Source organism: Nansenia antarctica (genome assembly GCF_963989245.1).
Source record: "Nansenia antarctica genome assembly, chromosome: 2".
Taxonomy (NCBI): domain Eukaryota; kingdom Metazoa; phylum Chordata; class Actinopteri; order Argentiniformes; family Microstomatidae; genus Nansenia; species Nansenia antarctica.
Window position 1 is genome coordinate 60900892 of NC_137675.1, and position 10786 is coordinate 60911677.

The 10786-nt window shown below is 47.2% G+C and overlaps 1 protein-coding gene across 1 annotated transcript in view; it reads right to left on the minus strand.

Moving 5' to 3' along the window:
• Positions 1-10786, minus strand: part of sun1b (Sad1 and UNC84 domain containing 1b) — a gene marked incomplete at its 3' end in the record, with an annotated part of 32232 nt that overhangs the window by 9661 nt on the left and 11785 nt on the right. Inside the window, exons 3-13 of the mRNA XM_080523227.1 lie at positions 9265-9453; positions 8816-9042; positions 8176-8202; positions 7753-8049; positions 7403-7537; positions 6252-6380; positions 3162-3239; positions 2350-2460; positions 2078-2197; positions 1601-1694; positions 1141-1199 (exon numbers count right to left, since the gene is read on the minus strand). Of these exons, the coding sequence (XP_080379353.1) occupies positions 1141-1199; positions 1601-1694; positions 2078-2197; positions 2350-2460; positions 3162-3239; positions 6252-6380; positions 7403-7537; positions 7753-8049; positions 8176-8202; positions 8816-9042; positions 9265-9453 (1466 nt within the window). The remainder of the gene's footprint in view (positions 1-1140; positions 1200-1600; positions 1695-2077; positions 2198-2349; positions 2461-3161; positions 3240-6251; positions 6381-7402; positions 7538-7752; positions 8050-8175; positions 8203-8815; positions 9043-9264; positions 9454-10786) is intronic.

Consider the following 10786-nt stretch of genomic DNA (forward strand, 5'->3'; position numbering starts at 1 on the left):
AGCATGCTCTGGGGACGTGTGCTGGTTAGCAGCTCTGCAGCCATACTGCTGACAGACCTGTCTGTCTGTGGGTGTGTGGGTGTGTGTGTGTGTGTGTGTGTGTGTGCGTGCTTGCTTACGGCCAAGCTCCACCTGCTGCGTCGCGTCAACTCGCCATCGACGTTGCGTCAACTTCCCGTTGTCCAAGCTCCACCTGCTGCGTCAACGTTGCGTCAACGTCAACGTTCTACTCTAGCTCCACTGGCATTTTTTGTATACGGGAATAATTTCACCCTTGACTGCAATTATGTCCACAACAATAACAACATCATACAGAACATTTTCCAATCAGGGTAATATTTTATCTACATATTCCCAAATAAATAGTTGCTAGTTCAGTAGATGTTCAACTAACTGTCAACAACATTTCAACTAACTAACCACTAATCCTAAACCTTGCCCTAACCTTAAATCTAACCCTATTCTTAACCATAAATCTAGTTACATACAAACGGAGATAGAACCTTATCATTCTAAACGGAGATAGAACCTTATCATTCTAAACGGAGATAGAACCTTCTCATTCTAAACGGAGATAGAACCTTCTCATTCTAAACGGAGATAAGAACCTTCTCATTCTAAACGGAGATAGAACCTTCTCATTCTAAACGGAGATAGAACCTTATCATTCTAAACGGAGATAGAACCTTATCATTCTAAACGGAGATAGAACCTTATCATTCTAAACGGAGATAGAACCTTATCATTCTAAACTCCAGACATGTCAGATGATGATCATACCAACGTTTATTCATCTGATACATAGAGTATCCATTCCTGCAACAAGAGTTCACCACAGGTGCGGTGATTGACGCCCCACGTGGGCGCCCACGTGGGGCGTCTCATTGTGACGTCTGCGTCCATCCACCGTCAAAAATCAAACTTTTTTGAAAGTCTACTTTGGACGCAGCCATCGGACGCAACGCTGACGCGACGCTACGCAGCAGGTGGAGCACCTTTCATTGATTACAATGCATTTGATCCCAATTTCGGACGCAACGCACATTAGACGCAACGCTCGATGGCCATGGTGGAGCTTGGCCGTTAGTGGGTTGCACCTGTAGGCAGGTGAGGAAGAGACTTGAACACACTCTCACTCACCCAGGAGCAGCAGGAAGGGCAGGAGGAACAGAAGGAGCTTCAGCAGGTTAGGCAGACACCTGGAACACACAGACAGACACGTGAGCAACACTCACAACCCAGGAACCAACCTTGACAGATGCAATATTGAAGAAGTTCAATTAAATAATTCAATCATATTTGATTGAATTATTGCTGTTGTAATGAATTGCAATATGAACCAAAAGACATGAAAACATAATTCAACTTTGTGGAGAATTAGTGCAATGGGCAAAGCCATTGTCAGGCAGCATGCTTTAACTAATACACACAATGATTTCTGAATACGTAAAATAAACTGTTATGACATCTCACTGAGGTGAGTTAGAGAGCACAGAGCACCCGTCCAAGCTAATATTGGGTCAAATGAATAATAAAACATTTCCTCCAGGTTTGGCCCGTCTGTGTGAGCCAGTGGACGTGAGGGCAGGTGGTCTCTTACCGGGTTAGGATGAAGACGTTGAGGAGAGACATTAGAGAGACCAGCTGGTACCAGCCTGACGCCGCGTACCACAACAGTCCTCGCGCTGCCTTCCCTACAGACAGACAGACAGAGAGAGAGAGACAAAGAGACAGACAGAGAGAGAGAGAGAGAGAGAGAGAGAGAGAGAGAGAGAGAGAGAGAGAGAGAGAGAGAGAGAGAGAGAAAGGAGTGTGATGGAAGTACAGGTAACTCAATCACAGAGGTTCTTTTCATTTACAGCAAATCAGCAGCCTTGGTTCACAACAGACCCACAACACTGTCACTTCTATGTCAGCTAACCTCAACATGAACCAAAACCTCTCCCTACGACCCATGATTCATAGCTTCAAACTATAGAGACTATAGAGAGAGAGGTTAGTCATGAAACTGAAGGAGGAAGTAAAAAAAAAAATTGGATGAGGATGAAGAGGAGGTTAACAGAGGAAGAGTACTAACCTGGAGCTGCCAGGACCAACCACAGCCCCGCCAGCAGCCTCCGGGCCACCGCCCCCACGGCCGACCCCAGCGCCTGGCCCGCCCTCGCCACGCAGTACCCTGGCTGGAGCAGGCAGTAGCCTGGGGGGGGGCACAACCACAACACAGCTGTTTACATCCCCTCTTCAACACATGCAAGAGAGGTTTTAACGACGTGAAACGATGGGAGTTTTGAGTGAAGCACACAAGTTGAGTGATGAAGACAGAGAGGGAGGGGGGAGGGGGGTGTTAACCTGCGTAAGCTAGGATGCTCCACAGCGCCCCCGCCAGGCGGCGTAGCCTGGAGGACTGTGTGTGGACGGCCGTGTGCGTCTCTGAGTGCTGCTTCCCTTTACAGTCGTCGCCTGAGGGGTGGCAGCAGACAAGAAAAAAAAACAAAAAACAAAAACACACAAATAAAACACGAGTGAGAGGGGAAACAAAACCACGAGGGGAAACACATTTAAAATGCATGAATGAAAAGGTGACAGTGGACGCATCGTCAACAAATCAATGACACGGAAACAAACAAAAAGTAAAGCGAGATTAAAAAAAAGGTATAAAATCATGGTGATGTTATGAAAAATCAAATGCATTTGAATGACTGGCATGTTCATAGTGTAACTACAGCAACACAAGGGGATGGACACAGCTCTGTCTCTGTCTGTCTGCCTGCCTGTTTGTCTGTCTGTGTCTGTCTCTCTGTGTCTGTCTGTCCGTCCGTCTATCTGCCCTCCCGCCTCCTCCTCCTTTGTCTTCAAAAGACCGCCAAGAGCTCGTATGAAAACACAGTAAGCACCCGGAAAGCTGAGGCCCGGCTAGTCCCTCTGTTGGTCATGGTGGTTCACAGGCTGGACTGGCCACAGGTCAGTCGTGGTTCACACCACCCCTGAGCACTGACCCAGAAACAGGTCACGCATAGCATTAACTCTGTGTCAAATCAGAGTGACAGCGTGGCTTAATGCCAAGTATAGAGCGCCTAATTCCTTGAAGGATTGAAGTGTAACTGTGTGTGTGTTTGTGTGCGTGTGTGTGTGTGTCGTCATGGTAACCGACTGGTACTTACACAGAGAGCCGTTCATATTCAGATGCCCAGCTCCAGTCAGGTCTTTTACATTCATGCTCCCACAATAACTGGAGTGAGCTGCAACACAGAACAAGAAACTATGATCAGTAACTCACGTGTGTGTGTGTGTGTGTGTGTGTGTGTGTGTGTGACACCTGCTTCCTGCTTCCGGTGACGCTGCTCTGTAGGACGCGATTCCCACCGTAGTTGCCTGGATTCACGCAGTATGTTAAGTGTAACACGCGAGGTGAACGAATCCTTGATAAATGTTATGGCAATGTTAAGGACGCCTACACTGCCAGGGCTAAACCCCCGTTAGGTAACTCCGACCACAATGTTGTCCAGCTAATTCCCACGTATAAATCTCTGCTTAAAAGTAGCAAACCCCAAGTTAAAACAGTTCATGTCTGGAATGATGATGGCATTGAAACCCTAAGGCTGCTTTTCCTGTACCGACTGGGACCTCTTTCACGGTCTGGACCTTGAAGAGGCTACTGACACTATTACAGATTATATAAAGTTTTGCAGAGATAACGTGTTAGCCCTGAAATCTATAACTGTGTACCCTAACAACAAATCCCATATCACGAAGGAAATCAAAAAGTGCATAGTTCAGAAGAGAATTGCATTCAGGAATAAGGATCTTTTGGCCATGAGGAACATCCAAAAAGAACTGAATCACAAATTAAGGGGGGCCAAGAGGAAACAGAAAGAGACATTTGAATCCCACTGCTCTTCTATGAACACAAAAAAACTATGGGACTCCATGAAATATATGACTAACATGGCCCCAGCTAAAAGGTGCCTTAGTGTCCTAAACGAGGGTGAAAAAGCCAATGAACTTAATCATTTTTATGCCAGGTTTGAGACTGCCGACTTCTCGATGGAGCAAACAGTGGCTCTTCAGGCGCTGCCTGAGTTGGAAGCAAGTATCACCATTGAGCAGCGCGAGGTACAGAGACTGTTCTCTAACACCCGCCCTAGGAAGTCCTCTGGACCGGATGGCATCTCTGGGCTCATGCTAAAGTCCTGCAGTGAGGAGCTGGCTGAGGCCTGGTGTCCTATCTTCCAGAGGTCTCAGGACTCTCACACTGTTCCGTCCATCTGGAAAGACGCTATCATTATTCCTGTTCCTAAGAAGGCTAGCTGCAAGGAAAATAATGACCTGCGACCAGTCGCTTTGACTTCTGTTGTAATGAAATGTTTTGAAAAATTCATTATATGTAAAGTGAAAAATGCAGTCAGTTGCTCTCTGGATCCTTTTCAGTTTGCTTATAGATGTAATACAGGTACAGATGATGCAACCTCAGCCATGGTGCACTTCATATCTAAGCACTTAGAGGACCCTACCTCCTATGTCCGACTCCTATTTGTTGATTTCAGTTCTGCTTTTAACACGATACAGCCGCACCTTTTAATTGAGAAGTTAAATGGGCTTAATGTCCCCCCGCTCATTATAAAATGGTATCACTCCTTTTTAACTAACCGCACACAGCGGGTCAGTGTTAATGGCACTCTTTCGGAACCCAGAACCATAAGCACTGGTGCTCCACAGGGTGTAGTCAGTTCCCCTGTGCTCTTTACTTTATACACAAACGAGTGCAGAAGCACCTACCCTAGCAATCGCATCATAAAATTCTCGGATGACACTGCCATCCTTGCTTTAATTAAAAAGGACAGTGACCTAATTGACTATTATTCTGAAATCCAGAGGTTTGTTAAATGGTGTGATGTTAACTGCCTGGTTTTAAATGTTAAGAAGACTGAGGAGATGGTGTTCGACCCCAGAGGTGTTGGGGACCACAGGCCTGTGGTCATCCACAAACAATCCATCTCTCAGGTCGCCGCTTACAAGTATCTTGGGGTTTTCATTGACAACTCACTCACCTGGAGCACTCATGTAGACAGCCTTTGTAGCAGATTACAACAACGACTACACTTCCTACGCCGCCTTAGAGTTCATGGTGTTGACCAAACATTTATGCTACTCTTCTACCAGTCTGTCTTAGAGAGTCTCATCAGATACGGCATTACATCTTGGTTTGGTAACCTATCTGTACAACTAAGGTCCAAACTGGTCCGACTGATACAGACTGCATGGAAGATCATAGGGGTGAAAGACCACTCATCCCTGCAGTCTATTTTTGAACAGGCTACTCTCAGACAGGCTAATAGAATTCTCATGAATCCCTCCCATGTCCTACATGCAGAGTATGAACTGCTGCCCTCTGGGAGGAGGTTCAGAGTCCCCCGCGCTAGATTAAATAGATTTTAAAATTATTTTATTCCCGTTTCTGTTAAACTTTTAAATGAATGTGAACATATCTTGCTTATCGTTTTATTTCCACTCTTGTTTTAATCAGGGCTGTCTTCTGTTTGTGTGTTAACATTCTGTATTGTCTGTTGCTCTTTGTTGGCTGCTGTGGGGTGCAAGCCCAATACACATTTCCCAGTGATGGGACAATAAAGTGACTCTTGACTTGACTCTTGAATAGCTAGAAACTACAAATCTTTCCATTCTGAGTGATGACGAACAGAGTGATGTACTTTAAAACGGCGTCACAGAGTGAGAGAGCGTGAAGGGGGGGGGGGGAGGGTACATTTGCATGTCACCAAGGTGACCGTCTAGAGAGGAAGCCCATTTGCTTATGAAGTCAACAAGAGACCTGCGTACAACCAGGGATGGTGAAGAGAAACAAACAGATCACACCTGAGAGAGAGAAGGAGAGAGGGATGAAAGGGAAGTCTTTAGAGGATAAAACAGGGGCAGATGGAGCCATTGAGGAAGAAGACCATTTCTGTGGTGAGCATGCAGAAGAAGTTGGAGAGAGAGAGACTGAGTTTTATATAGAGCAACTACACAGTACAACACAGAGGGACAATCTCTCACGACCTTGGAGAAAAGCATTCCTTCACACAAACCGTAGTCCCCTAGAACAAATAAAATAGACCAGAGAGACCAGAACTGGAGAGAAAAAAGGTAGTGAGTTTGAAATAAAAAACAAACAAAAACAGTGGAGATAAAGAGAGGACCACTGGGGGGTTGGGGGGGTTAGTCAGTATGTATAACCTCTGACCCTCGACCCCTGCCCTTGCCTTCGTATCCGTTGGCTCCGTCGCCCATCACCCTGTGGAGAGCATTCTGCTTCAACAGCCAGAGACGGGACACGCTGGAGGACACGGCACGTCTGACAGAGTCTGAGAGGGACGTCAGGAGACCTAGTGACAGACACAACACACCCCACTGTCAGACCAGGAAGGGGCAATAGACCACCGCCCCCCGCTGCCCCCCCACCCAACAACCTGTCTGGAGACAGGTAGACAGGCAGGCAGGTGTGATGAGGTGCATATGAGAGAGGTGATGGGGTGGTATGAAATAGAAGGGGATTCATGAAACGATTGGGTGAAGGAGAGAAGGTTGTTCAGGTGGAAGAATACAGAGATGAATCTAAAAGCCTTCCAAATACTTTCTTATAGAGTCTTAGACATCCTCTTATACTTTATTATTCAGAGATGAATGAATGTCCAGTCCTTGGTAAGTTCTAGCTTTAGATATCTGTGAATAAATAGACAGGTAGCAGGGGTGCAAACTTGTGATGGCCCAAAAAGGTGACAATTTCATTTTTTGCCTGAAAACGAAGAAAATGATCAATGCGCGTGTAACCTTAGCGGAGAATTTTTTTGTTGGGGGGGAGATAGCGCTAGCACTAACAGTGCTAAATGGATAGCACTAGCACTAGCGGTGGTAGATGGATCATGCTAGCACTAACAGTGGTCTATCAATGATGCGCGTGTAAGTAGTGGCGGCCCTGACCTTGACACCCGCATAATTCCTTTGAAAACAGGTTTCTTACCGTGACTGTGTTCTCCATGCCGTCTGGAATTGTACCTAGCTGCCTGAAGCTAAACGTTATTTCAACAGCAGTGGAGTTTAGCAGACAAGAAGGTGTTAACTCGCGCATCATGTGACTTGGATGAGACGTAGACACCCCCGCCCCCCCCCTCCCCATCAAATATTTGTTTTGCAGATCTACACGATTCACGATTCTACACGTGGATAACCTATTTTGAGGTCAAAACTGTGAATTTCGCTGAAAGGTGACAAGTTTGCACCCCTGAAAAGAAAAGAAAACATGTGAATCATGACAAACAAATAAAAGATGGAGAGAAAGAGTGAGAAAGAGAGAGATGTAGTTAGTCAGGTGGGGGTAGTCGGTCATCAGTAGCCATCGGCTGTGTACCTTTGCCTTGGTGGCTCTTGGCCCTAGAACCCAGCCACAGAGCGTTCTGCAACAGTAGTGTCACTAAGGACACTATGGGAGCCAAGGCACGTCTGCTGTGGTGTATACACGTGTTAGAGAAGGACACCAGGACGCCTGGAGAGAAAACACCACTACAGGTCAGAGCGTACATGACAGGTACTCTACAGGTGAGACGTTAAGCAGACAGGACAATTCCCCAGCCTTTCAAGCCTACATATGGAGTGGGGGCAGCATCTAGAGACCAACACACAAGAAGACTACAAAACAGACTGGACTGGTGTGTACTTGGTCTAACCAGAGGTGGGGTCTAACCAGAGGTGTGGTCTCACCTGTCTTGCTCTTCAGACTCGTGTCTCGACAGTGTATGCTTGCCGATGACGAGGAGGAGGAGGAGAGGGCGGTGGCGGCGGCAGCCACGGCAGCCGCAGATTGAGATGAGGAAGAGGAGGACAACTTGGAGGAGGAAGAGTACGTGGTCAGGGGCTCCTTCCTGTCATGGCGTATGCAGCAGTCCATACACTGGTAACCATTGACGCCCACGCCCGTGGCGTGGGTATGGTGGGACACGCTGGAGTTGACATCACCGTTAACCTTCGAGGAACTGAGGTCCACCTTCAAACTGCTCCCTACACACACACACACACAAAAGTGAATTCAAAAACAGGGTTAGAAATCGTGACATTAGATCCAAGAGCACAACCAGTTTTGAAACATACCAATATCAAATGATCATATAAACTACAATGACGCACCTCTGAGATCAGTCTCCTGATTTGAACCTAGAGGATATAAAGGAATCATTAGTCGAGGTCTGTGGGAGCTAACAGAACAACACACTGATTGATTAACGTTATTAAGCCACGGCCAACCGGAGCATCCTTCTACTTAATCTCCAAAGAACAACATCAAAGAGATTAAATGTACGGATTACACACTCAACCCTCTCTGCTAATCTCCTTCAATCCTGCTTTATACATATCAGTACTAACCAGTAGTGAAAGACACTCATTGGGCCGGTTTCACAGACAAGGCTTAAGCCTAATCCTTGACTAAAAAGCATCTTCAATCAAGATTTTACATTGAAACTGGCCCCTACAGTACGAAAAAGTATTAAAAGATACTCCTGCAGTACTTAATATTAGTAAAAGATACTCCTACAGTACTTAGTAGTAGTAAAAGATACTCCCGCAGAATGTAATAGTAGTAAAAGATACTCCTGCAGTACTTAATAGTAGTAAAAGATACTCCTACAGTACTTAATAGTAGTAAAAGATACTCCTACAGTAGTACTAAAGCAGTACCACTACCTTCTGACTGTCTAGGACTTCACAGTTAGCATTAGCAGAGGCAACCCTATTAGTAAGAGCTAGGCTAGGCTAGGCTAGGACTGACCCCAGTATCCACCCGTGGTGGTGGTAGTGGTGGTGGTGGTGGTGGTGTGTTGGCGCAGGCTGGACTGGTCCAGTATGGAGGTGAGCAGGGAGGCATCGTGGGCTGCGCAGCTCTGCTGCTGCCCACTAGTGGGGGTGTTAGTGGAGGAGAAGGACAGGGTTTTCCGCGGCGTCTGCTCCAGGGACTGGGTGCTGGACGCCGACTGCTGCTTTCTGCTCCTCACCGTCCTGAGAAGAGAGAGGGAACAGTGAGGTGTGTAGTGTATATGTGTGCTCACGTGTGTGTGTGAGAACAATATTTTTGCCATCCTTAAAGACAAACCTTAGCCCTTGTATGCATAAGTGCGTTTACATTTGAGTTTGTGTGCATTCGTGTGTGTGTGTGTGTGTGTGTGTGTGTGTGTGTGTATGTGTGGCACTGCGTACATCCACCGGCCGGCATAGTCTTACCGTGCTTCTCTCCGACCTGATCCTCCGCTGACAACGTAGTTTTGAGAGAAGTCTGCCAGGCTGTCGTTGCCATAGTGACCCGTGGTGGTCTGCAGCCGCAGGCTCCGCCGCGACATCCTGGGTGAGTCGAACACCGGAGGGATATGATGCTCCTGCTCAAATTCTAGGGCTGCAGTCAAGTAGCTGGAGCTGTGAGAGAGAGAGAGAGAGAGAGAGAGAGAGAGAGAGAGAGAGAGAGAGAGAAGGGGAGGGAGAAGGGTAGAGAGATTGGGGGAGAGAGAGAGAGAGGGGGAGGGAGAAGGGTAGAGAGATTGGGAGGGAGAGAAGGGGAGAGGGAGAGAGAAGGGGAGGGAGATGGAGGAGAGAAAGAGAATGGGAGAGAGAGAGAAGGGGGGGAGAGAGAGAGGAGATGGCAGACAGAAGGGGAGAGAGGGGAAGGAGTGAGGTGAATGGAAGTACAGGTAACTCAATCACAGAGATTCTTATCATTTACAGCAAATCAGCAGCCGTGGTTCACAACAGACCCACAACACTGGCACTTCTGTGGTGTCAGACAACCTCATCCTGAACCAAAACCTCTCCCCCCCGTCTCACGACTCACAGCTACAAACTACTCGAGACGGAGTTATATACGGATATCCTTTCTCTCTGTTCATTATCTGATCTACAGTCTCATCTTTGTAGTACAAACAAACTCGAAAGAACCCTCTCGACTTGTACATACACGATGGTAGGACCACAGCACTGGGACCGCAGCCCTTTGAGGAGAGAGAGAGGAGAGAGAGAGAGAGAGAGAGAGAGAGAGAGAGAGAGAGAGTGAGAGAGAGACAGAGAGAGAGACAGAGAGAGAGAGAGAGCGAGAGAGAGAGCATGGGAGTGAACTTGATCCAATAACTTGGGCAATAGCTTGGGCTGACAGGGCTATGACTCACACCAACATGAAAACAAATGGAAGAAGAATGAGGACTTGTGAGCCGAGAGGCCCGTTTAGGCACCTCCTCCTCAGCCAGATCCAGACCAGTACCCAGACCGGAGGGGATAAGGCCTACGTTACGATTTCAGCCAGCGAAACGCGGAGACGGAACAGAAGTAGTACAGTCAATATGGAGTTTGACACTCCTGCGAGAGCGGCCAAAAACTCTGACTCAGTCTGGCCCCACCCCAGTAGCTGAGTGTGCGGCACCGAGGCCAACATTCCGCCAGGGAGCACAGATAAACACAACTAAATCATTATTGCCACACTCTGTAGCCTAAACAGATGCGTCCCGCAACACTCCCATATCCTCCTGCAAGACACACAACCTCTAAAAGAACAATTTAGCAATATTTGATTTGATGTTACTCAGGCAACAGGAGTCAACAGTAATAGCCTAGCTTCTAGCAGACCGTGTGTGTCTCTTCTCCTTAACATTTAATGCTGTCATCTAAATCCTCAGACAGGCCGAGGAGAGAAAAGCATTTTAGCTCTGCCTGGGGCTACCTCCTATGCTGGGCAGGGGAGTGGGCTTTTCTAATGGATGCC